Here is a 27,601-nt window from a genome sequence, read left to right as displayed (position 1 = left end):
TCCCAACACCTACTAAAGGTCTGGCTCCTAGGAGTAAAACAATGGGAAATCCCGGCATGTGCCTCAGAAATCAACCCCAGTGCTGACCCCTGCTGGCCAGATTCCCTCGGGCCAGTGTCAAAGGCGCTAAGCCATGCACCCTGTGTCTTTCAATTAATAACTTTTTTATTCTGGAAAAGCAAATCAAATTCATATTCATATAAACACTGACATTACAAAGTACAGGGAAAAGGGGAAGGGAGGAGGAAACAAAACCCTCTACAAATCCTAATACTGTCTCACCCAATAAGACCATAATGCTTTGTCCCACATTCAATCACTTATATAATAAACCACAAATAAAATCTTCTCTGGAAGATATACTGCTCCTCTTTGAGACGGCAGGGAAAAGGGACTGGAAGTTAGGGGTAGGAGGCTTTATTCTTTTGGCAGATCCTCTCAGTCATTATAGATATTGCTGCACTGTTAATAAAAAATATATGCTTCTCTGTAAAGCATTTAAAAAAAAACAAACAAACTCCAAGGATGAGATGGCTGAGGTCTCAGCTCAAGTATCTCCAAATACATTGGACAGGTCCATACCCTGACCTTTCTGTGTGTTATTTCTTGGTTGTTTTCCGGATCAATGCCATTCTCTGAAAGGAGAGAGAAATAAGCAATTACACAGGTTCAACTCAGGAGCTGCAGCCACAAGAGCGCAGTGTGCAGGGCCCCGGGGACCACTTGACTAGACCTCAACTGCTCAAGCCTGTCAGGATGGCAGAAAGGGACTACCCTTGCTTTTTGGAAACATAGGGGAAAGGCTGGCCAAACAAGTTTTCCAGGCTCCCCTGACCTCAGTCTCTTCCTAGAGTGATGGAGAAAATAGGGAAAGGGCCTCCATTTCAAACTGGGTGCCACACCCGAGGCCAGCATCTCATGGATGACCTGCAGTGAAGGGCAACAACTCCCTAGCTTTGCTTGGTTTTTTTTTTTTGGTACTGGGGATGGAACTCACTCAGGTCTTTGCCTTTGCAAGGCAGGCACAGTGCCACTGAGCTAAATCCCCAGCCCTTCAGGCTAGTCCTGAACTTACTATGTAGCCCAGGCTGGCTTTGAACTCATAGCGATCCTCCTGTCTCAGCCTCCTGAGTGCTAGATGTCAGGCATGTAACACCACACCCAGCTTCACTCACTCTTTTTCTTTTTGGTACAGGGGATTGAACTGAGGACCTTGCACTTGCCAGATGGGCATGGGGCTGCTGAGCTAAATCCCCGGCCCTGCTCACTCTTTTTGACCAATAAATTGTTTCATTGTACTATTTGTTGAGTAAATAAATAGGGCTGAGCAGTGGATGAGCTAGGAGCACAGGCAGAAAGAGTGACAGGAGAAACTCCTTTCTGAAGGCCAGTGCAACCTTTCAATTCAGGCTGGCAGTTTCCTGGTCCTCCACAAGCTCTGTCAACAGCTGACCCAGGAATACCAAGCCATGAAAATGCAAGGAACGCACCCAGGGATGCCCAGTCACACCTGTTAAGCTTGGAAATAGCTCGCATTTTGAGTAGCCAGTTAAGACAGAAAGTACAGCGGCCGTGTCCCTCACCACAACTGGCCTAACCAATGCAGGGCCAGCTTGCTCATAGGAGAAGGGCTGTTCTCACACTGCCCCCTAAGTTCCTTGTTAGGAGGGACTGAGAACAAATGTCCATCCGGGTACTCAAGCCAGTGTGCCTGACAGAGCAGCCTGGGTACTACCTCTTCACCTGAGGACAGTGTGTTTCTTTGACATTCTATTCACAAAGCCATATGTGGGCTTCAAACCAGCAATGATAACGGAAGATTTTATGAAGGAGGTGTGGAGGACAGAATCAAGAGTTTCAAGTGACACCCATGACTTGAGAGGAAATGCAAAGCCCACTGGGCACAGTGCAGCACCAAGGAGATGGCTGCTCACACTTCCTCTCGTCCTCTTTGCCTGCTGTGTGGGACAAGGAGACCCCTGAAGGTGGCTGTTCGCATCCCTCTGAGGTGCAGCTCCAGACGGCAGGCACCACCGGCTGCCCTAGGCCCCTCACCTGCTTATGTGCTTCTGTGGTGCAAGCTTTTTTGTAGGGCCGGATTTCTTCAGAGCCAAATCCTGGGATCCACATGTTCCACTGGCGTTCTACAAAGAAGCCCAAACAGCGTGAGGGCCAGGAAGGCCACCCAGGAGCACGATGGGACCCTCAGACCAGCACCAGGGAGGATGGATCGGGACAGGGACTGCACTGCCACCACCCCATGAAAAGTTCCACAGTCACTCATGTCTGCTCCAGGTTTTTTTTTTTTTTTTTTGAGACAGGATCTCACTATGCAGCCCAAGCTGGCACTGAACTCACAATGATCCTCCTGTCTCAGCCTCCTGAGTGCTGGGACTACAGGTGTGCACTCTGTCAACAATGCCCAGCTGTGCAGGTCCAGCTTTTAAAATCATTTAAAATATACTATGGCATTAAGTGCATTCATACAGTTGTGCAGCCATCACTCCTCTCTCCATCTTCACCAAGACAAACTGAAACTCTGTGGCCTCTGAGCAGGAAGCCTGCACCCCCCGGTCTGCACTCAGGTTCTGCTTTCTGTGTGTGAATCTGTGCTGTGGTGGTTTTATAACATTCCTGCAAATCCCTCTCTCCACCAAGAGGTGCATCTAGCTGGGCATGGCTGCTCAGTCAGGCCCATGATCCCAGCACGCTGGGGGGCAGAGGCAGGAAGATCACAAATTCAGCTCAGCCAGCACAACTCAGCAAATAAGGAGACCCTGCCTCAAAATAACCAAAATAGTCTTTCTGACTGCTTCAAAGAGGAGAATTCAACAGGAGGGATTCTGTGTGACTTCAGAGCCTGGGGGTCATGCAGGCCAGGTGTGGTGGCACATGCCAGTAACTCCCACCAGTCAAGAGGCTAAGGCTTGGGAAGCTGAGGCAGGAGGATTGCTGTGAGTTCAAGGCCAGCCTGAACTATACAACGAGACACTGTCTCAGAAAGGAAACAGAAAAAAGAAGACTGAGGTGGAAGGTCACAAGTTCAAGCCTAGTCTAGGCAAGTTAGCTATCTTCAAGATAGAAGAAAAAGAATGAACAAAAGATTTGAGGCACATATAAAAGTAAATGTGAGCCGGGTGTGGTGGTGCACGCCTGTAATCCCAGCACTCGGGAGGCTGAGGCAGGTGGATCGCTGTGAGTTCGAGACCAGCCTGAGCTACATGGGGAGACCTGTCTCAAAAACAAAACAAAACAAAACAAAACAAAAAACCCAAACAAACAAAAGAAGTAAATGTGAAGACAGGTGTGATGGCGCATGCCTATAATCCCAGCATTGGGAGACTGAGGCAGGAGGATCTCTGTGAGTTTGAGGCCACCCTGGGCTATACAGGGAGACCCTATCTGTCAAAAAAAAAAAAAGGAAGAGACACAGACAGAGACATAGGGGAAAGGCCCATGGGGAGAGTGAGGGACAGGAGTGCTACAGCCCTGATCTGTATGCCACCAAAGACTGCTAGCTACTACCAGGAGCTAGCTAGGAAGAGGCAAGAAGGATTCATCCCTAGGGCCATCAGAGAGAGCATGGCCTTGTCAATACCTTGATTTCTATTTCAGGTCTCCAGACCTGTGAGAGTGGTGGGTTTATGGGCATGTGCCATCATGCCCAGCTCACAACTATTTTCGTGTTTTTGTTGTTTGAGGCAGGGTCTTACTGTGTTGTCTAGGCTGGCCTCCACTTCCTGGATTCAAGCAATTCTCCTGCCTCAGCCTCCTGAATAGTTGAGATTACAGGTGTTAGTCACAACATCTGGCTAACAACCATTATTAGTATTAGTATCAGTAATAGTAGTAGTAGTACTGAGTATCAAACCGAGGGTCTCACACATACTAGGTGAGTACTTTACCACTGAGCTACACCTCCAACTGTCACTGACTCTAACAGACAACTGAGACAACTGTCACTGTTTATCTGTCCTTGATGCAGTACTGGGGACTGAACTCTTGGCCTTGTGCCTGCTGTATAAGTGCTTTACCGCTGAGCTGCCCCCTAAACCCTTTAATATCTTCTGCATCATTCACCTGGCCTGACTGCAGCCACAGACCCTTCTTTCTTTGGTCACATCTATAACTGATGCAGATGAGGGTTCAGTCTTTTCCAAATCAGTATGGTTATTAACATTAGGTGAGTTTACCCCAAAAAGCCCAACCTCAAATGTAGTGTCTGTTAAGTGAGGAAAACATACAAAATTGTATGCACATTATAATATTAGGAAAAATGCATGAATAGGCTAAAAATTGCATAGGAACACTGAGGAACTGTTGCTTGGTTTTGTCTGGGGGTGGGGGCAGGGTCTGCCCATGTAGTTTAGGCTGGTCTTTTTCTGTTGTTTTTTTTGAGACAGGGTCTCACTACGTAGTTGAGACTGACCTGGAACTCACTATGTAGCCCAGGCTGGTCTTGAACTCACAGTGATCCTCCTGCCTCAGCCTCCTGAGTGCTGGGATTACAGGCATGCGCCACTACACCCAGCTTGGTTTTGAACTCACTTTGTAGCCTGGGCTGGCTTTGATCTTGCAGTGATCACTCAGCCTCAGCTCCAAGTACTAGGATCACAGATGTGCAACATCATGCTGGCTAGGAATAGTTTGTTTTCTGCAGTGCTAGGAATCAAATCCAGAGCCCTGAATATGCTACACAAGTGCTCTACTACTGAGCTGCATCCCCAGCCCTGAGGACAGGTTTTTTGTTTTGTTTTGTTTTTTTCTTTTCAGTACCAGGGATTGAACTCAGGACCTTGCACTTGGGAGGTAGGTATGGCACCACTGAGCTAAATCCCTGGCCCAGGGGACAACTTTTCTTTTTTGTACCGGGGATCAAACTCAGGACCTTGCACTTTAGAGGTAGGTGGTAGAACCACAGAGCTAAATCCCCGGCTAGAACAATTTTATTTGAATGATATAATAATAGTAGCTACAAATTACTAAGCACTTTCATTGTGCTGGGCCCGGTGCCAGTAACTTTTTTGTTTATTTTGAGACAGGGTCTTGCTATGTAGTTCAGGCTGGCCTTGAACTCACAGTGATCCCCCTGCCTCAGCCTCTGGAGGGCTAAGATTGCAGACCTGCACCACCACACCAGAATATGTGCTAGTCACTTCACCAACAGTCTGTAATTCTCATGATTACCCTGAAAGGAGGGTATCATGATCCCCACTTTTACAAACAAGGACACAGGCTCTAAGAGAAACCAAGCAGGAAGGATAAAGTGGCACTGCTGGAAAGTAGAATGTGGTTTTGAATCCAAGGCCTGGGCTCACTGCCCCACCATGCACAGAATACTCTTCTTTGTTTAGTGCTACTGTTAAATGAATACGTAAGTCCAGCACCCAAATGTCTGATCTTGGCTTGAAGGCTCCTCTCACACTCTCCACCAGTCTGGAAGGAGCAGCTGCACTGGGGGAAATGAGGCCACGTACCCAGGTGCAGCTGGACGTCCTTCACCTCCAGGGTGCTGGACTTGCGATGCCGAGCGAGCTGGCAGGCTGCTGTCACCACACTCTCGATGAAGTCATCAGCGATCTGCAGCAGCATCTGGAGAGGCAAAGTGGGGAGAGTCGCCATGACGCCGGTAGGGTGGGCGCCTGTTGCTGGGACAACTGTTTTCTCCCTGAATCCAAATTAGTCAGCTTTCTATTAGTGGGCCTGAAATCAGCATTTGGGCTGAGGGAGGGTAAGGGATGAGGAAGACGGCAGAAACATTACCCAGGTCAAGTACAAAGCTCACCTTTCAGAGGAGGTACTTTTTTTTTTGGTACTGGGAATCAAACTCAGAATCTTGCACTTGCAAGGCAGGTGTGGTGCCACTGAACTAAATCACAGGCCAAAGAAGTACTTTTTGTATTTTCTACCTAACAAGGATTAACAAATGCAGTCCTTATTTATTTATTTAGTTAGTTAGTTTTTTGAGACAGAATCTTACTTTGTACTGCAGGCTGGCCTTGTGGCAATCCTCCTGCCTCAGCCTCCCAAGTGCTGGGATCACAGGTGTGTACCACCACACCTGGCTTTTTTGTTTTTTTGAGACAGGGTTTTCCTATATAATCCAGGCTGACCTTAACTCACTATATAGCCCAGGCTGGCCTTGAACTCATAGCAATCCTGCCTCATCCTCCCTAGTGTTAGGATTACAGGTGTGCACCACCATGCTCAATTTATGAAAGCAGTAGAAACAGGATTCAACCTTAAAAGTTTTAAGCCTCATTCCTAACATTTTTGTACTTCACTATCAAATGATTCCTGAACCATGTAAAAAGCAAGACCCAAATTTGAAGATAAAAATCTACATTCAAAAAAATGAAAATTTTAATTGGATAATACATTCCCCCATGACTTTCTCTGTTGACCAAAAACGAAGAAACAAAAAACCTGACTAAAATTATAAGCATAGGCACAGATATTCCTTGCTCTGCTGCACCTTTCTTTACTCGCTGTCATTTTCTGTGTTGGAAAAGAAAATTCATTCTCTTACTTTCTGCTGCTCAAAGCCAAAAACGGCCAGGTGCACGCCTATAACCTGTCTCAAAAAACATAAAAACAAAACAAAATGAACCAAAACACCCAAACCAACCTATTGTCCCTCCCCAGTGAAAGAAAAAAAAAAATCCACAAAAGCAATACGAACAAGAGAAAAACTTAAGCAGGTAAGAGATTCCAATAAACTATTTCAGCGGTGCTAGATTTTGAACACAGCCTTGAGCATGGCAGGCAAGAATGCCACCACGGGGCTGCCTCCAGACCCTCCGGTGAGCTGCTCCTGTTTGTTTGTTTGGGTTTTTTCAGTTTTTATTCTTATGAATTCATGTTTTCGGGACATGATGGTCACATCCCTTGTGGACATAACACATCTCCATTCCTCTTTCATCTCCTTCCCGTCCCTTCCATCCCTCCTCCCTCATCTCTCTTTCTCTTTCCTTTTAACTTATCTTACTGGGGGAGTCTAGTATGTTTTTAAGCAAAATATTTATGAGTGCATTTTAAATATACATAATGATAACACTGATCACAGGGAATCTGTACCAGTATATATCTTGCTTCTTTTTTCCCCATTCTCCTCCCTCATTTATAAAAGGTTTGTTTCCACCTTCTCCTTTGATTTTCTCTCTTTTTTTGTCCTTTTCCCTTCTTTCTTTTTTATCTTGGGTTTTTTTTTTTTTGAGACACAGTCTTGTTATATTGGCCAGGCTGGTCTTGCATTTGTGGGCTCAAGCAATCCTTCTGCCGCAGCTTCCTAAATAGCTACAGATACACACCAACACGTGCAACAAAATCACCTTTTTAGTGGCTTATTCTTTAAGAACAGATATCCAGAATTATCAGACATTTGAATAAAATATCTTAGCATTAAAAACAGAATAAACAGGGCTGGGGATTTAGCTCAGTGGTTCCGGAGCCTGCCTTGCAAGCGCAAGGACCCGAGTTCAATAACCAGTACCACACACACAAAAAAAAAAAAAACCAAAAAACAAAAAACAGAATAAACAGCAGGGCATGGTGGCGCATGCCTGTAATCCCAGCACTCGGGAGGCTGAGACAGGAGGATCGCTGTGAGTTTGAGACCAGCCTACGCTACATAGTGAGTTCCAGGCCAGCCTCAACTACATAGTGAGATACTTTCTCAAAACAACCAAAACCAAACAAACAAACAAACCCAGAATAAACACGGCTGGCACTGCACCTACCCTGTAAGCACAAGGTCCTGAGTTTGATCCCTGATACCAAAAAACCAAACAAAAGACAAACTAAAGTGGGAGCATCCAAAGGAAACAGACAATGCAAGGAAAACAACAAAAGGTAAAAAGTGTAAGTGATGCCCTCAGAGACAAAAATAAGAGAAGATACTGCAACCTAAAATATGAACAGAATGGGGAGAGGGAGGTCTAATACACAAGAAAAACTCTTTGTGCCGGGCATGGTGGCACATACCTGTAGTCCCAGTACTAGGGAGACTGAGGCAGGAGAACTGGCATGAGTTCGAGGCCAGCCTAGGCTAAATAGTGAGTTAAAGCCAGTCTGAACTACATAGTGAGACCCTGTCTCAAAAAACAAAGAAAAGGGCCGGGGATTTAGCTCAGTGGTTCGGTGGCCTGCCTTGCAAGCCCAAGGACCTGAGTTCGATTCCCAGTACCAAAACAAACAAACAAAGAAAAAGAACGAAAGAAAGAAAAAAAAAACTCTTGGAAATTGAAAATCTTACCCTCTTGTCAAAAAAGTTAAAAACCATAGAGCATAATCTAAGGAAAACTCCCTCAGCAAATGGAACTGACAACAATAGGATGAAAAATAAAGGAGAAAAATGAAGGAAAGAAGTTGTATGGCATTTGTGTGAGTAGTGTAACAAAATTCTGATCTACCATTACCAGGAAGTTAATAGACCAATTGAAAATTAATCGAGCCTGGTGTGGGGAAACACACCTGAAATCCTAGCACTCTGGGAGGCTGGGGCAGGAAGATCACAACTTAGAGCCCTGGGCAACTCAGCAACTTAGTGAGACCCTGATCAAAATAGGATGTGTCTCAGTGTGAAGGCTTTGAGCTCAATCCCCACTAATACAGATGCACACACAAAACACACACACAAAAGAAAATTAAAGAAATCAAAGAATATCTGCTTATATTTAAGACTTAGAATAACAGAAGATTATAGAAACCGCTAAAATTATGGAAATTGCCATTGCCTGCAACAATCTATGTCTTTTTTGGTTTTTGTTTACTGTGATTGTGTGTGTGTGTGTGTGTGTGTGTGTGTGTGTGGTACTTGGGACGAACTCAGGGCCTTTGTGCTGAGATATTTCCCCGCATCCCCAGCCCCTTTTAATTTTTTTGTTGTGAGACTTGGTCTTGCTAAATTGCCCAGGCTGAGCTCAAACTTGCTATCCTCCTGCCTCAGCCTCCCAGAGTGCTGGGATTATAGGCTTGTACCATCACACTCAGCTGCCTATGTCTTTTTTGACATAGTAGCAGCTACTGGGTATAAAGTGCTAAGCCTTCTCCTATGTTAGTGGTGGAACATGCGTGATGGAGGGGGCTGTTTGTATCACTGAAAGCTGTAAAAGGTTCACCACCACTGTCCTAGTTGGTTTGTATAAATTATTATATGGGATTCTCACAATAACCCTGTAGGTAAATAACGTCATACCCTACTGACCCAGGAGGACCTGAATCTAAAAAGCTTAAGCAGCTTATCCTCCACTGCGCAGGCTGTAAGTATAGAGACAAGGTTCAAATTCAGATTTGTCTGCCTCTGTGGGGCACAGTGTTGCACACCTGTAATCCATGCTACTCAGGAGGCTGAGGCAGGATGCAAGTTAGAGTCTCACCTGGACAACCTAATGAGACCCATTCTCAAAACAAAAAACAAGCTGGGCATGGTGGTGCATACCTGTGATCCCAGCACTCGGGAAGCTGAGGCAAGACGACTGCCCCAAGTTTGAGGTCAGACTGGGTTAAACAGGGAGACCCTGTCTCCAAAAACCGAGAAAAAAAGGGCCAAGGATGTAGCTGAGTGGTAGAGCAACCCTGGTTCAATCCTAGTACTCAGGAAAAAAAAAAAAGACAAGGGTTAGGAATATGGGGGTGTCAAGTGCTTGCCAGGCATGTGCAAGACCCTGGGATCAATCCCCTGTGCAACCCGAGCCACTCCAAGTATGCTCTTAGTTACATGCTACACCAGCCCTTAGGGACACAGCCACCTTACCTCCTCCACATCTTCATCCAGCTGTTCATTAGGATCCACTTCTCTTACTAAGTCCTGTAACTTCTTCTTGGTCAAAACCTAAAGTTAATTGGGAAAAGATTTTTCACTCAGTATTAAAGAAACATACAACTTCTGAAAAAGGCTGTCAAATTGTCGGATTTAGTGCTGAGTTTGGAAAGAATTCAGTCTGGTCTGCCTGGTGGCACTGCTCCAAAATGAAACTCTCCCAGCAGAAGTAGGCCAGGGAAAGGCAGGAAGACTAGCTTGGAAGAAGCCAGTACATAACTGTGAGGCAGTTTATTTCCGCGTCAGCACTTTTCCTCACTGTCGCTCAGTCACCCCTCTACTGAAGCAGCGTGTACCACACAGAGCGCACCCTCTCCATCTGCTGCTCTTCTTCCGTCTCCCTCCATGGTCAGCTCATGAAGCACCTTTCTGTGCCTCTCCTAGCCCACCAGGTAAAAGCGACCAATTCCTCCATTGGCCTTTTCTGCACTCTGGGCATCACTGTGCATATTTGTAAATTTCCTTGTATCTGACTCAATAGATTAAAATCTCTTGGAGGACAGGAACTATGTATTCATCCCTATATAACTAAAAGATGTGTAAGAATGTATAGCCATCATCACTTTCATAAAGAAAATGCTGTGGTGTGTGTGTGAGTGTGTGTGTGTGTGTGTGTGTGTGTGTGTGTGTGTGTGTGTAATTTACAAATGCTATCAGTAGCTTGGCACTTGGGAGGCTGAGGCAAGAGAGTCACCGCAAGTTCCAGGCCAGCCTGGGCTACCTAGTGACTTCAAGGCCAACCTAAATTACAAAAAAAAAAAAGTTTTTTTAAAAAAAGCTGGACGTGGTGTCACGTGCCTGTGATCCCAGCACTTAAGAGGATCACCACCAAGTTTGAAGCCAGCCTGAGCTACATAATACAAGGCCAGTCTGAACTACATAGCGAGATCCTTTCCCCTCCAAAACACAAAACAAGACGAAAGAGTTGGTTTTCCTCCCAGTTTATCCTATTTCCCACCTCTTTTGTCCCCTTACTGCCAAGATAACTTAAAACACACTGCTTTTATTATAGGACTATTACTCCTTACTAAGTATCTGCAAAGACTGTCTATTGTCTTAAAGTTCTTATGGAAACTATGTAGTACAGGCCTACTGTGCTCTGCTTAATTCTACCTTACAGGTTTTTTTTTGTTTTTGGTACTGGGGATCCATCTCGGGTCCTTGTGCTTGGTGAGGCAGGTGGCAGAACCACTGAGCTAAATCCCCAGGCTTCTGCCTTACCCTTTTATCTCTGGCTCCTCTCCAGTAGACTCCGTTTTCAACAAAGGTCAGTCTCCTGACTCTGCCCAATTCTCCTTTTGCTAGTCTCTCCACCCATTCCCTGAAATGTCTCATCCCTTCTACTCAGCCTATGAGACTTAAATCAGGGCAATGTACTTATTTCTGTGGCTCTGAGGGAAGAATCAGGATCATGAGTATAAAGAGGAAACAGATTTAGGAGTCACTTTACAAACGACAGGAGGGAAGGGAGAGGGAAGGGAGGACTAGAGGATGAAAAAGACTTAAGTGTGTTATGTCCATGTACTACCTCCCCACAATGAATGGAATCACTATGTACACCAAACCTGTGCTAATAAACACTTTGTTTTTCGGTACTGGAGATCGAACTCTGGTCCTCATGCTTGCGAGGCAGGCAGCGGAACCACTGAGCTAAATCTCTGACCCAAACCTGTACTAATAAAAATAAAAATTTAAAAAACTGTAATGACAGAATCTGGATGAATTAAAAGGAAGAATGACTGAGACATTTATTTTAAGAATAATGAACCCAAACCAGGTGTGGTGGACACACCTGTAATCCCAGCACTTGGGAGGCTGAGGCAAGAGGACTGCTGTGAGTTCGAGACCAGCCTGGGCTACATGGTGAGTTCAAGACCAGCCTGAACTTCACAGGAAGTTCTATCTCAAAAACAAACAAAGAAACAAAAAACAAAAAAGAAAACTAACGAACCCATTTATTTATTTATTTTGGTTTTTTTGAGACAAGGTCTCACTACGTAGTTGAGACTGACCTGGAACTCACTATGTAGCCCAGGCTGTTCTCGAACTCACAGCAATCCTCCTGCCTCAGCCTCCTGAGTGCTGGGATTACAGGCATGCGCCACCATGCCTGGCCCCATTTTTTTTTTTTTTGGTACCGGGGATTGAACTCGGGTCCCTGCACTTGCAAGGCAGGGCACCAAACTGCTGAGCTAAATCCCTGGCCCCCCCCCATTTATTTTTTAATAACTACATAGCTAACATATATAAAGCACCTATTACAAGCCAGGTGTTGTGTTATGTATGCGTGTGATGGACGTGTGTACACATGCATATATATAACAATACACAACAGAATTAAAAACTGATAAAGGGCCAGGGATTTAGCTCAATGGTGCCGCTGCCTTTCCTCCTAAGCGCAAGGTCCTGAGTTCGATCCCCAGTACCAAAAACAACAACAACAGCAGCAACAACAAAACTGACAAAGAATGGTAGGATTCCACAGTGGGAAAAGACCTTTCTCAAGTGAGAAGAGACAGCACCTGACGTGGCCACCTCTCAAAGCATGAGTGGTTCAAATAACAGAAAGCCGTGTCTACAGGGGGAAGAGGGAGGAGGAAATACCTGATTGTTCTCAGGGCTAAGACGACCTCCTGTCCCAGGAGTGCCGGGTATCTTTACCACAGTGGTGCTATTGGCCATGGAGCCCTGTGGAGGGGTGCTGGCTGGTTCTGGTTTTATGGATGAAAAATTGGAGAGGTTGATAAGTGCTGAGGGGCCAAACTGGTTCATAATCTGCCGAGCTTTGGACTTCAGCTCATAGAGCTTATCGAGATCTTGTTTCTTTTTGGAGCTGTGAGGACCAAGGCCAATCAACTGCAGAAGGAAAACATGAGAATCAGCACTAGAAACACCTATAATGAAGCATGAGTTTTGAAAGTCAAATTTTCTGTCAGACTTCTTTTTCCTTTCCTAGTACCGGGGATCCAACTCAGGACCTTGCACGTGCCAAGCAGGTGCAGTGCCACTGAGCTACATCCCAGGCCCCTCTGTCAGACTTTGAGAGGTCTCCAGTAAATGGATGGTGACCATTCGATACCTACACATTAGAATGGAGGCAATGAAGAACGTCCACTGTTGATATTTAGAAATAATTTTTTCTCCAAATGCTAAATGAAATACTTCACAAATAAGGAAGACGGTAAATGAAATGAGGACTCTTATGTACAGGGATAAGCTAGAATAAGCGAGACATTTTGGAGGACTTTGTACAAATATAATAATGCTTGATTAAGTACTACATTCCTTATTTAAGTATCAAATAATGTTAAATTCAAATAAATCACAGCACAACCACACACTGAAAACTCAGTCACAAACCTTAAGAAAACCTAGTTAGTTCATTTTGACATTTCAAACCATGCTTGAGTCTGTCAGGGCCATGACCAGTAAACATAAACATAATTTTTAGCAACTGTTAAAAGTTTCTTATCATAAAGAGAAATTCTTCTCTGGGGTCAGCAATCCAAAGTCCATGCAGAGACCCCAGTGTGAAGCAGCTGAGCTTAAATCTTAGAGCCACAAGGCTGACTCTGGATATCAGCTTTAGTGTCGTCAAGGTCAAAGCACATTCACCAGGTTCTGCCACAGCGGCCTCAAAGAGCCTACTTACAGCTATCTGAGTGTCTAGTTCTTTAATTACATCAGCCACAGCTGTGAGCCCGGTGAAATGAGAGGCAGCCATTTTCAAGAGCTACCTGCAAATGAATAGTAAGCATCAAGTGCCACCCTCGCCACAGATGCCTTGCAGCTGTGATGCACAACCAGGATCCAGCAAAGTGGATTCAGAGCAGAAAATGGGGGCAGAAAAACATTTCCCTTCTTTCAGAAACATCTTTAAAAATTAATCAATGGCCAGGAGTGGTGGTGTGCACCTATAATCCAAGCACTGAGGAGGCTGAGGCAGGAGGATCACCACACCAACCTGGACACAGAGTGAGTTCAAGGCCAGGCTGAACTCCATAGGGAGACTCTGTCACCAAAAAAAAAGTATCTGATGGTACTAGGAATAGTATGCGGCATTTGGGAGGCTGAAGCAGAAGAATCTCTTGAGTCCAAGAGTTCAAGACCAGTCTGGGCAACAGAGTGAGACCTCCCTCTCAGGAAGAAAAAAGTCAATAATGGGGCTGGGAGCACAGCTCAATAGTAGAGCACACGCTTACCACACATGAGGCCCTGGGTTCAATTCCTAGTCACAGAAACAGTTAAAGTATAACATATATAAAGAATGATTAGAGTACATATAGACCATCTTCCCATAAAATGGATGTTCTAGGGCAGGGGATTTAGCTCAGTGGTTCCACCGCCTGCCTCACAAGCACAAGGACCTGAGTTCAATCCCTGGTACCAAAAAAGAAAAAAGGACGTTCGACTGTTAGAGATACACAGCCTATGCTATGAAATGTTTAATTTAGCAAACTTGTGGGATTTACACCTGCAGGAATCATGTCAATGGTTTTTAGAACCTGGTAAAGCTTCGTAATCTGAACGTGTATCTGTGTCTGTTCTTCTCTTGGCCCTATTGCCGAGCTCCTCCCCAACACACTAAATTTCTCTCTCCCTTTATGTCTCTGTCTCTGTCTCCCTGTTCTGAGATCAAACCAAAGACTCTGTACCTGTTAGGCAAGTGCTCTATCACTGAACTACAAACCACCACTGTCTAATTTTCCGACATAAGATATAATGTTCTAGCTGTACTCTGGGAGGCAAAGGCAGGAGAATTAAGCTCAGCCTGAAAAATTTAGCAATTTAGCAAGACCCTGTGTCAAAATAAGTTAAGGGATGGGAGCTGGGCATAGTGGTGCACGCCTGTAATCCCAGCACTTGGGAGGCTAAGGCAAGAGGATCACCATGAGTTCAAGGCCAGCCTGGGCTACATAGTGAGACCCTGTCACAAAAAGGGGACGGGTGGTTGGCGATGTAGCTCAATGAGAAGGCCCAGCGTTTAATCCTCAGTACTACAAAAAATAAAAACAAAAAAGGAAACTAAGCTGACTTTGGCTAAGAGGTAGCTGATGTGAATAGCCGAGTATCAGGACCACTTGTTTATTGCTTCAACTACCTACAAATGTTACCTATGGGAGTCAAGATAGGAAAAGATCATGAATGTGGCAACAGCTGTTCTACTGTTATAAATGCAAAATATTGTAGTTTCCTGGAGCCACTTCTATGCAACAGCCTTATCAAAGACTCCCAAACCCCTTTGGCTGCCATCAAGGTCTTGGTGCTTCTGAGGCCACGGAGGCCACGGCAGGGAAGTGCTCACCACACAGGATGCCGCCACACTCACTGGGGCTCCCTCTTGTCCGGTCACTCTGTCTCCTCTCGAGATGGTCCAGGAGGGTCAGATCAGTCCCCTCACCAAGGCAGCCGGTGGAACTGTTGGATCTTCTGGGCCCAGACTGTCTGCAAAGGCCCTGGTCAAGGTCACCCTAGGGAGCCTAACCTGCAAGGTGGGACTGATGACCTGCTCCCCCAGCAGGGCCCATACTAGCAGGGGTGTTGCCCCTTCGTGCCACTGCCAGCTGAGCAAAACAGACAGGATCTGAAGAATCTGATGATGACATGGGCTTTAGTCGGGGGTAGCTGGTTTGTTTTTTCTAGTTTTTTGAGACAGGGTCTAGCTATGTAGTTCAGGCTGATCTTTTTTTTGGTACCAGGGATCGAACTCAGACCCTTGTGCTTGCAAGGCAGGCAGCAGAACCACTGAGCTAAATCCCCGGCCCCCTAGTCCTGGCTGATCTTGATCTCACTATGTAGCCCAAGCTGGCTTACAAATCGCTACAATCCTCCTGCTTCAGCCTCTCAAGTGCTGGGATTAGCGGGCATTGGCCTTTTGGACTAAATCTTTCTTGTAAAATGTTAAATAAAAAGTTCAACTGCACTAGGCATGGTAGCATACTCTCGTAATCCCATCTACTTTGGAGGCTGAGGCAGGACGATTGAAAAGTTTGAGGCCACCCAGGGCAATTTAGCCAGACCTTGTCTCAAAATAAAAAACAAATGGATAAGGATATAACTCAGCAGTACAGCACCCCTGGACCCACCTCCAGAATAGCCAAAACAAAAAAGCAATGGAACTGTGCTGCTGCTGCAAAAAGAGACCAAACTATATCCTCACCAATCTAGCCTCACAGTTAATACACTATACTTCTCAAATAACATTCCTCAATCTTCAAGGGATTTCCCAGATAGCATCTGAATACTGCTCACAATAAGTGGAAACTTTTTTTTTCTTGTATTAGAGATTTTAGCATAAAGGAAATTTCTGTTGCAAGACCTGGCCTCTTCTCAGTACCAAATCACAGAAATAATCACTCATGGAGTTAGGGATCGACCTTAACGAATAACTCAATGCCAGTAACTAAGGAGGCGGGATCTCTAAGGCATGGGAAGAGTCAAAGGTTCTCCCTTTTGAACCAAAGTACAAAAAACATAACAAAACAAAGGTTCTCCCTAAGCAACTAGACTGCAATTTACTGCACCCACTGATGTTTTCCAGAATTTCTGAACATATAATTCTAAGTAAATTATTTCTTAATGTAAAAACTAAATAACTAGGCACCTCCTGCCACACTGACACTACCCGTAGTTCCCACATGATTTCCTTCTATGGATGAACTGAAAGCACTGTAACACATTTGGGTGGGTGGTAATTACATAGGTTTACAACTGTCAAACTCTTCACATTGTAATTTAAGTTTTCTGCATTTTAAACTTAGCATGATAATACACAAGAGTGTTTACCTACCATGCACACAGCCCTGGGTTCAATCTCCAGTAACACACACACACACACACACACACTGAATATTTAAAGCCTGTATCCATAAGGAAAAGATAAGTCTGGTATTGTGGCACACACCTGTGATTCCAACACTCAGGAGGCTGAGGCAGGAGGATTGTTGTGAGTTCAAGGCCAGCCTGAACTATACAGGGAGACCCTGAATTAAAGAAAAAAGAGGAGGGTCAGGGCAGCCTCCCAGCTCTCTGTTCTCAGCCTCCTGAGCAGGTGAGGTTACAGGCATGTGCCACCACATCTAGTTTAACACTTTTAAAATGGGTTTTTGCTTTCCTGCAGTCCCAGGGATTCAATCCAAGACTTCAAACACACTAGGCAATTCTTTACCACTGATCTACATCCCTAAGCGCCCCCCCCACCTTTTTTTTTGTTATCGGAAATTGAACTCAGTTCCTTGCGCTTGCAAGGCAGGCGCTGGAACCGCTGAGCTAAAACCCAGGCCCCCTAAGCACCCCCACTTTTTTATACTGGGGATTCAACCAAGGACTTTTACACTGAACTATATCTCCAGTCCATTTTTATGCATTTTATTTTTGAGATAAGATTTTACTAGGCTGCTAAACTGCCCAGGCTCAAATCCTTCTGACTCCCAGAGGAGTGGAGTGACAGGCGTGCACCACCATGCCCAGGTGATTCGTTCATTTCACATATTTGGGGGCTAAGAGTACAGCAGTAGTAAGTAGAGCACATGCCTTGTATGCCCTTGGCCCTGAGTGTCATTACCAGCACCACAATAAAATAAAATATCTGACCCATCTGGAATGGGAGGTGACATGTGCGCTCCCCATTTCTATGCTCCTTTATTCTAAATAGATCAAAATATTGAAAATTTAAACTTTTGTGTTTTTTTGCAGTACTAGGGGTTGAACCAAGGAATGTTTCATTGCTACAGTATATCCTCAGATCTTTTTATTTTTTATTTTGAGACTGGGTCTTGCTAAGTTGCCCAGGCTGGCCTCAAACTTTCTCCATTCTTCTACCTCAGCCTCTGAGTGCTAGGTTTACAGGCATATGCCACCATGCCCAGCCCCATAGTGTCATTTTTTAGGGTTTGTTTTTTTTTTTTTTTTGTAGCAGGGATTGAACTCAGGACCTTCCACTTGTGAGGCAAGCGCAATGCCACTGAGCTAAATCCCTGGTCCTCCACAGTTTCATTTTTTAATAATTAAATTATAGTCAAAGTTATATATGCTATTTTATTTTATTTTTTCCTGTACTGGAGATCAAACTCAGGACTTTGCACTTGCAAGGAAGGTACAGTGCCACTGAGCTAAATCCCCAGCCCAGTCAAAGTTATATATGAATAGAATATAGTCTATGTATAAGAAATGTCAATTTGCCAGCACTCTGGGTGGCCAAGATATGGAGGACCACAAGTTTGAATCCTGTCTGGGGGATTAGTGACATAGCAAGACACTGTCTCAAAAAAAGGGAGGGCTGGGGATTTAGCTCAGTGGCACTGTACTAGCCTTGCAGGTTGTAAGTTCGATCCCTGGTACCAAACAAACAAACAAACAAAAAGACTGGGATGTAGTTCAGTGTGAAAGTTTTGGGTTCAATCCCCACAGCACATAAACTCATTAATTAATTTAATTTAAAAATAAAAAGATGCCAGTTGGTCATGGCGGTGCACACCTGTAATTCCAGCACTCGGGAGGCTGAGGCAGGAGGTGTGCTTGTAAGTTCTATGCCAGCCTGAACTACAGAGTGAGACCCTATCTCAAGAACAAAAACAAACAGCACACACATACAATTATAGATGCATAAATCACTTCTGGAAAGATACAGAAGGAACTAAGCATGGTGGCCCGGTTGGTAGGTGGGTGAGGCTGGTACTCTGCATGGCTCGAGGGACCACCCTGAAGAGACTTTTGACTGGGTACCCCAAATTCTGTCTAAAAACAGTTATCGGTGGATTTTAGATATACACAATGATAAGATTCATCACAGGGAATTTGTATCTGCACATGATATGTCTTGCTTTTCTCTCATTCATTCCCCCCCTCCTTTGACCCATCTTCTTATTTATAAAAGCTTTAATTTGTTTTTGTTTTTGGAGACAGGGTCTCACTATGTAGTTCAGGCTGGCCTTGAACTCACTACTATATAGACCAGGCTGTTTTCCAACTTGTAAGGATCCTCCTGCTTCAGCCTCCCAAGGGCTAGGATTACAGGCGTGTGCCACCACACCCACAAGATGGAATATGTTTATGGGGATTAATGGCAATATGTCTTTTACCATAATAAACTGAAAAAACAACAGCAAAAACAAAACTTAAATACTCATCTTTTTTTTTTAATCACACCTGATACGCTGGATACACTGATGTGTGGATGTAAAATGGGGCAGTCTTTTTGGAAAACAATTTGGCAGTTTGTTACAAAGTTAAACATATACTGCTGGATGTGGTGGTGCACACCTGTAATCTCAGCACTTGGGAGGCTGAGGCAGGACGGTTACCATGAGTTTGAGGCCAGCCTGGGCTACATAGTGAATTCAAGTTTACCTTGAACCATATAGTAAGACCCTGTCTCAAAAGACACCCCCCAAAACAAAACAAAGTTAAACAGATACTTATCTGACTCAGAAATCCTATATCTAGGTATTTACCCTAGGAAAATGGAAAAAAAAAGAGATAAGCACTTCCTATGTACTTCAGGCTGGCTTTGAAGTTGCTATGTAGTCAGGCTGGCCTCATACTTGAGGCGATCCTTCTGCCTCAGCCTCCTGAGTTCGGGAAGTATAGGCATGGGCCATGACAACTGGATTTGGGAACATATTTACACAAAAATGTGTGAATGTTCAGAGTAACATTACTCATAATTGCCAAAAACTAGAACTCATTGAGACAACCTTCAGTCAGTGAATGGATAAACTTACGTACATCCATAGATAGAGTGGAGTATTACTCAGAAAGGAAGGCTGATCTATACAACATGGATGACTCAAATGCAGTATGCTAAGGGAAAAGACAAGACTCAAAGGCTATATGATTCTATTTGTACGATGGTCTGGAAAAGGCAAGGTTCTAGGGACAGAGAATAGGTCGGTGGTTGTCACGGGGCCTGGGGTTGGGGAGGGTCTAACCACAAAGAAGCATGATTAAATTGGGCGGCAGGCGAAATGTGGTGAGTCTTGCATCTGCGGTACTTCTATGACATCTGTCATATTCCGAGTTGGAACTGTGCTCCAAAATAAATTTTATTTGTATATAAATTTTAAAGAATAAACATAAAACAAAACATTATGGCCTCATCAGAATGTTCAAAGGCTCTATATACAAGTTACCTGTTTACTGACTTTTTTTCTAATTTTCTGAGACAGTATCTCACTATGTAGCCAGGCTAACCTCAAACTCATGATCTTCCTGCCTCAGCCTCCTAAGTTAGATATACACTGTCACCTTCAGCTTCCTGACGACTCTCATCAAGCCCAATTGTGGATAATGCGGACTGAGCACAATGGAATGAAATGACAGCAATAACCTGATTTCTGCTACATAATATACCACTATCTTCGGACTACTCAAATTTCTCACTCTCACTTCCTCAGAATGCCAAGAGGTAAAAACAGGCAAGAATTATGGGGTGTTTGAGGGAATAATATAATAACGAACCCCTCCCTCCTGTGGTACCTACAATGAGGGAATGATGTCCTACGAGAGTCACAAGGAATCTGCAAAGTCCATACTTCTGAAAGATACCACTGAAAATATTTAGGGCTGGGGATGCGGCTTAGTGATAGAGCACTTGCCTAGCACATGTGGAGCTCTGAGTTCTAGTACCACAACTGCGATCAATCAGAAAAAGAAAGAGAGAGAGAGAGAGAGAGAAAGAGAGAGAGAGAGAGAGAGAGAGAGAGAGAGAGAGAGAGAGAGAGGGAGGGAGGGAAGGAGGGAAGGGGGAAGGAAGAGAGGGAAAGGAAGGAAAAAAAAAAGAGGGAAAAGGAAAGGAAAAAATACGTATAATGATTCTATCAAATCAAGATTGTGTGGGGGCTGGGGATTTAGTTCAGTGGTTCCGCTGCCTGCCTTGAAAGCTCAAGGGCCCAAGTTCAATCCCTGGTACCAAAAACAAAAAGATTGTGTGTGGTAGTGCACATCTATAATCTCAGCACTCAGGAGGTTGAGGCAGGAGGATCACCACGAGATTGAGGCCAGCCTGGGCTACACAGGAAGACACTGTCTCAAAACAAAAACAAAAAACAAGATTGCATGGGTGGATGGGAGTTTAATTAAATAACCAATTCTATTGTACCTCCCTTCACCTATACTATTCAAACTGGTTGACAGGGTGAGAATGAGAGCCTTATTTTTCCTATTTATTTATTTATTTATTTATTTATTTATTTATTTATTTATTTATTTTGGTACTGGGGATCAAATTCAGGACCTTGCGCTTACAAGGCAGGTGCAGTCCACTGAGCTAAATCCCCACCCCTATTTTTCCTTTTAACAACCTTGTACCTCGAACTGAAATCCAGTTGCTACCTTATAATTGTATTAAAAGTATCTGGGAATGTAGCTCAGAGTCACAGAGCCTGCTTGGTAAGCTTGAGGCCCTGAGTTCGATTCCTGTGCCAAAAAAAAAAAAGTATTTGAACTTTCAGAGCATGAGGAAACAGGGAGACCTGGCAATTGGCGTAAGACCCTGGCCTTAGCTAGGCATAGACACACACCTGTAATCCCACCACTTGGGAGGCTGAGGCAAGAGGAGTGCAAGTTCAAACCTAGGTTGGACTACACAAGTGAGACCTTCAATCAAAAACAAAAATCCAAAAGACAGAGAACCCAAAGACCCTAGTCTTCTCAGGGCATCTATTCCATTGTTTAAAAAAGCAAAGAAAGCAACAGAAATATGGGGATAAAATCCAGATGGACTTTACAGCCTTTTTAACCTCTGAAATGCTAAGTAATTTATTATTTAAACAAAATACTGGAGGTCAAGGGGACTATGAATCTAATAGCATAAGAGCCCGATTACGGTGGTGCACAATTTGACTTAGTAACTAGATTTTCTCCCTAGGTGTTTCTCTCATTCTGGCTTCTAACTAAATCTAAAGGAGCTCCTATTTCCAAGCTTAAATAAACAACAACAACAAAATTCATTTATTATTGTTTGTTTATGAGACTTGAGAGAAAAAGGGATTTTTTTTTTTCACTTTGAAACTAATGCTCATTTTGGCTGTTTGACCCAGTGCAGGTGGTTTTGACTTAACAGAAAGTCTACATAGTACAGTGAGCAATGATATGGACTCCACACCAGGCATGGCGGGCAGCACATGCCTATTATCTCAGCACTTGGGAGGCTGAGGCAGGATTGTAGGGCTACACAGTGAGTTCAAGGCCAACCTGAACTACACAGTGAGACTCTGTCTCAAATCCCCCCTCAATATCTATCTGGAGCCCAGTGTAGTGGTGAACTTCTGTAATCTCAGCAGTGGGAAGGCTAAGGGAGAAAGATTAAATCTGAGGCCAGGGCCAGGATTTAGCTCAGTGGTGCCACCGCCTGCCTCACAAGTGCAAGGTCCTAAATTCAATCTCTGGTACCAAAAGAAAAAAAAAGTCTGAGGCCAGCCTGACCTACAAAGGGGGTTCAAGTCCAGCTTGAACTACATAGTGAGACTGTATCCCCAAAAAACAAACAAAAAGCCAGGCATGGCGGTGCATCCCTATAATCCCAGCACTAGGAGGCTGAGGCAAGAGAATTGCTGAAGGTTCAAGGCCAGCCTGAAACACCTAGTGGGACCATTTCAAAAATGTTGCCACTTAGTTATAGGTCCTTGAACAAGTTACCTAATTTCTTTATGCTTCAGTTTCTTTAACTGAAAATAATGGAATAAAGTGTACCTCAACTGGGTGTGATAACACATACCTGTAATCTCAGTATTATAATATTGGGTGTTTTGGGGCGGGTACCGGGGATCAAACTCAGGACCTTGCACTTGCAAGGCAGGCAGCAGAACAACTGAGCTAAATCCCGGGCCCTTAATCTCAGTATTCTGTGAGGCTAAGGCAGGAAAATCCTGAGTTTGAGCAAAACTGAGCAACTTATTGAGTCCCTATCTTAAAATTTAAAAAAACAAAACAAAGCCAAGCATACTGGTGCTAGGCACAGTGCACACCTAGAATCTCAGTACTTTGGGAGTCTGAGGCAGGAGGATTTCAAATTCAAGTATGGACTCACAACTTAGCAAGACTCTTGTCTCTGAATAAAAATAAAAAAAGAGCTGGGGTTGTTGCTTAGGAGCAGAGTGCTCCTGAGTTTAAGAAACTCCCGAGAAAAACAAAACAAAACACCATCAGTGAAAGTGACATGGCACTTTTTTTTTTTTTTTTTTTTTTTTTTTTTGGTCTTACTATGTAGTTGAGACTGACCTGGAACTCATTATGTAGCCCAGGCTTGTCTCGAACTCACAGCAATCCTCCTGCTTCATCCTCCCGATTTGAGTGCTGGGATTACAGGGGTGCACCACCACACCTGGCATGGCACCTTCCTATCATAATTTGGTATAAATAACTTCTGATCATTTGTATACAGGCATTTGTAGATAGTAATAAGCTAAGCCACTGGGGAGAAAAATAGCCCAACTTCTCAACCATCTAGACCATGCTAACAATTAGTTGGAAAGTTAATCCAAATTGCTCTTTCCTGATCTTCTAAATTTGAAATTAAAAATATCTTACTCAGGGCCGGGGATTTAGCTCAGGGGTTCAGTGGCCTGCCTTGCAAGTGCAAGGACCTGAATTCAATCCCCAGTAGCAAAAAAAAAAAAAAAAAAATCTTACTCTATTGCAAGGAAACACTGTACTACTATTGCTTTTTTTAATCTTGAATATCTATGATTCCGCAAAAACAGAAATTTAGTTCTCCTCAAATACCACACTACATAAGTACTACATTAAATTATGGTACTTGACAGAAAGGAATCTTAAGGGGAGGGGAGAGCTTGTGCTCGGTGATATGCTTTGTATAATACTACTTCTGTCTTGCTGATGGGCAAACTGAGACATTATTTTAATTTTAAAAATTAGAAAATTTTAGAGGCACAAATAACTGGGGCTGGATCACTAGGTACTATGTGATTTCAGGCAAAGGACTTAACCTCTGAACCTGTTTATCAGTACAATGGGACTGTCAATACCTAAATTGGGAGGTTATAATAATTAAGTGCATACTAATTGAAAATGCTTATGGGCCAGGGATTTAGCTCAGTGGTTCCACTGCCTGCCTCGCAAGCGCAAGGACCCGAGTTTGATCCCCGGTACCAAAAAAAAAAAAAAAGAGAAAAAGAAAATGCTTGTACCTGTTAGTTTGAGTAGGTGTCAAGAAAATAATCTATTAATGAAGAAGGGAAGTGACCAGTCTAAATCTCTCTCTTTTTTTTTTTTTTTTTGGTGTGGTACAGGGAATAGAACCTAGGGCCTTCACACAGTTACACCCCAGCTCCTCTCCCTCCTCCTTTTAAAATTTTGAGACTGGAGTGGGACATGGTGGAACATGCCTTTAAGCCCCGCACTAAGGAGGTTGAGGCAGGAGGATTACAGCAAGGCCAAACTGAGTTCAAGGCCAGCCTGAACTACACAGTGAGACCCTATCTCCAAAAAAACCAAAAAAATGTTTTGAGACTGGGCAAGCTAGGAATTATGGCACACGCCTGTAATTCCATCATTCTGGGAGGTTGAGCAAGAGGCTCAAATGTTCGAGACCAGCCTGGGCCACTTATTGAGACCCTGTCTCAAAATAAAGAAGGATGGGGCCAGGAATGTAGCTCGGCTACACTATGCCTGCCTGACAAGAGCAAGGTCTTAAATTCGATTCTCAATACCCCGTCCCCCCAAAAAGAAAAGAGGATGTAGCTCAGTGTGAAGACCTTGAGTTCAAACCCAAGTATTGTTTTAAAAAAAAAAATTGAAGCCAGGGATTTAGCTCAGTGGTTTGGTGGCCTGCCTTGCAAAGCACAAAGACCCGAGTTCAATCCCCGGTACCAAAAAAATAAAAAATAATAAAAAAATAAAAAATTGAGACAAGGTCTCAATAAATTGCCAAATGCCCAGTCTGGGCTGGATTTCTAATTCCTCTTGCCTCAGCTTCCCAGAGAGTGATGATATACATGCCCCACCTCCTCTGGCCCCCACAATCCTTATCTAAAAGCAGGTATTCCTAGTAAATGCTTGTGCTAAAAATACAGGTCACAAGTTATGGGAGAAGTTAACTCCTCAGACCAAACAGCGGACGACAACAAAAAGTTACTGCTTTTGTACCAGGTATCAAACTCAGGACCTTGCGCTTGAGACAGGTACAGTGCCACTGAGACAAATTCCTGGCTCACAAGTTACTTTTTGGTGATGTTCTAAATAGCTTATTAAAAAATAAATGACACTGGGGCTGGGGATTTAGCTCAGTGGTGCCACCACCTACTTTTCAAGGGGGCAAGGACCTGTGTTTGATCCCCAGTACCAAAAGAAAAAACACTGAACTTAATGTAAAAGTTTCCTCATTCACGAGTGATATTCACTGTATCTATGTTAGTACAGAAACAAGACTCAAGGAATTAGACTCTAAAAATTTCCCTCCTAGCAGGGCACAGTGGAGCAGGCCTGTAATCCTAAAGAGTACAGGGAGGCTGAGGCAGGAAGACTGCAAGTTCAAGTAGCGTAGGCAATTTAGCCAGCGTCTGTCTCAACGTTTTTAAAAGGGGAGGAGGGGCCTGGGAATGTAGTTCAGTGGTAGATCACCCCTGGGTTCAATCCCAGTAGGATAGAAAAACAAAACAAAACTCTCTCCTGATTTTGAAGGTAAAGATTCTAGAAGCATTTATTCAAAGAAAATTAACCAAGCATCTGTTGTTTGCTACACACAGCAGGGTACTGCATCAAACTTATGATCCAACTATTCATTGTCTCAATGTGATCCTAAGCCCTCTTTAGACCTTTTTCTCCTTAAATGTAAAACGGGGGGCGTAGAGGAGATGATCTTTTCAGGCCCTCCCACTTCTGACATTCTATTTGAGACGCACAGATCTGTGCTCAATCGGGGTAACTGGAATGGGGTGTAAAGCACTTGTCAAGTACATAACTGAGTTCAAACTGCTTCGAACTTCACAACCGATTCGCAATAATGAAGCAGAAAAACGAAGACGCTTGAATGTGGGCTTCCTAAATCAAGTATCTGACACAAGAAAAGCCTGCCTGCCACAACCAAGGAGGCAACGTGTAGTGTTCTCCTGAATACATCCTTTATTACTCTGGGTACAGAGAATACGAGGAAAACAATTGATCGCTCTATCTCTTCACTCTTCCTTTCTCTTGGAGACTGATCTCACAGCAGGGCCCCTCGGATCCTCCGCTTTTAGCAGCCTGGCTCCTCGCAGCCCTATTTCCTCAGGAACTCGGAGTCTCAAAGCCCCGATCCTGTCCTCACAGAAGCCCCGGTCTTCACTGCCCACTTCTGCTCCTTCCTAAACTCAAATCTTCTCTGACTGCTTCTGCCTCTCAGGAACCTGTCTTCGCTGTCCTCTCTCTAAATCCTTAGAAGCCTGGGTCCCGACTGTCCCGCTTCTGTTCTTGGGAGCCCAAGTCCTCACGGCTCCACTTTTACCTCTGTGGAGCGCGTCTTCACGCCCGGTTTCTTTCAGACCCTCTCCTCCCCAAAAGTACGAGTCTCACAATCCTGTCCCTTATCAGACCGCTTTCCCTCAGATGCCGAAGAACTCACATCCGTCCCCGTTCTCTAAGTCTCGTTCGGAGCCCGGGTCCCCATAGCCGCGTCTTCTCGGAGCCCGATCCCCTCAAGTCCCGTCCCAAGAGCTTGAATGCTCACAGCCCAGTCTCCTCCACAACCTGGTTCTTTAAACACTGACCCACTGTGGGTCTGGGTCCTGACTCCCTCCTCCCGCTCTTCTTCCTCAACTGCCAGGGCCCAAGACTCACAGGCAGCAGCGTCTATCTCCCCATGATATGCGGAGACTGCCCCAGTGAAGCTTTCGTCTCAGCAGCCGGTCCGACTGCGCGGCCCTCCCCGAATACTTTCCGGCACCGCTCCCCGCCTCCAACCCGGAAACGCGCGGCTCTTCCGGCCGGCGGGCGCGCGCCTGGTTTGCGCAGGCGTAGACTCTCCTCCGACACGTGGTTGCGGTGTTGGGCTGCAGCTCGGCTTCGGCGGCGGCGCTCTCTGCAGCTTGTGGGTGACTGGTAGCGTGGACGTGCTCTGCTTCTTCTATCTCGGCGTTTTGAACCCTGCCCTAGCTGTTTCTTCTCTATTCGTCTTATATCTTTCGCGAGCATGACCGGATAGCTTTAAGGTCGCCATTTTTGGTTGATGCCTTTGTGGTGACATCAGGGTATCACCCGGGACAGCAGAACCCCATAGGTATCCCATTTGGGGACAAGAGAGACTAGCTAAGCCCGTAAGTTTGCAGTCAATAACAAATGAGTGCCTGCTATGTTATGAAATACGTTCATCCCCTTTCTTCCGATGTCATTTAATCATTTCGAGAAAATGAGTTTAGTAGGATTTTAGCTAGAAAGTGCAAAGCCTCGGGTTGTACTGAGAACGCTCCAAAGCTTGAGTCTGTTCTATAATCATTAAGCTCTGACTCTTTTGTGGTGTTTCATCCGTCAAAACTTGGTGACACTTTTTACCTAATTCTCCATGTAGACAAGTAACACCCCGTTTCAGCATCGGTGGGGTTCTTAGTAAAATGGAGAAGGACTCACACACTAAGAACGTTTGCAGACCCGTGACAGCCGGAGGTACCAACAATTGCCCGCAGGAATCAGGAGGAGCTGCCCAGATGAGTGCAGCAACTGCCCTGTCTTGGTATCTTCCCATCCTCCCCCACCACATTCCCAGTCCACTCTCTACATTGCTACTTGGATCCAGAGTCTTAGATTCAACACCCTGTAGCCATTAAGAGTCAAACTGTTGCCTAGGCTTAT

The 27,601-nt window shown here is 44.6% G+C and overlaps 1 protein-coding gene across 4 annotated transcripts; it reads right to left on the bottom strand.

Moving 5' to 3' along the window:
- Positions 1-171: 171 nt before the first annotated feature.
- Positions 172-26,725, bottom strand: Taf12 (TATA-box binding protein associated factor 12). Of its 4 annotated transcripts, none has more exons than XM_033767572.1 (6): positions 26,379-26,565; positions 12,425-12,676; positions 9,755-9,832; positions 5,478-5,592; positions 2,056-2,144; positions 172-635 (listed from the first exon to the last, which is right to left on the bottom strand). In XM_033767572.1, the coding sequence occupies exons 2-6, from the start codon at positions 12,590-12,592 to the stop codon at positions 600-602; spliced, it is 486 nt and encodes a 161-aa protein (XP_033623463.1). In that variant the 5' UTR covers positions 12,593-12,676; positions 26,379-26,565; the 3' UTR covers positions 172-599. The 4 variants fall into 4 exon arrangements, with proteins under 4 accessions (XP_033623463.1, XP_010630498.1, XP_010630507.1 ...); XM_010632196.3 differs by lacking the exon at positions 26,379-26,565 and adding an exon at positions 15,126-15,450; XM_010632205.3 differs by lacking the exon at positions 26,379-26,565 and adding an exon at positions 15,150-15,450.
- Between the last annotated feature and the right edge of the window lie 876 nt (positions 26,726-27,601).

Source organism: Fukomys damarensis, unplaced genomic scaffold (assembly GCF_012274545.1).
Source record: "Fukomys damarensis isolate Sample0158 unplaced genomic scaffold, DMR_v1.0_HiC HiC_scaffold_23, whole genome shotgun sequence".
In the NCBI taxonomy this organism is placed as follows: Eukaryota; Metazoa; Chordata; class Mammalia; order Rodentia; family Bathyergidae; genus Fukomys; species Fukomys damarensis.
Note: the sequence above shows the minus strand (reverse complement) of the source record. Positions and strands in the feature narration are given on the sequence as shown.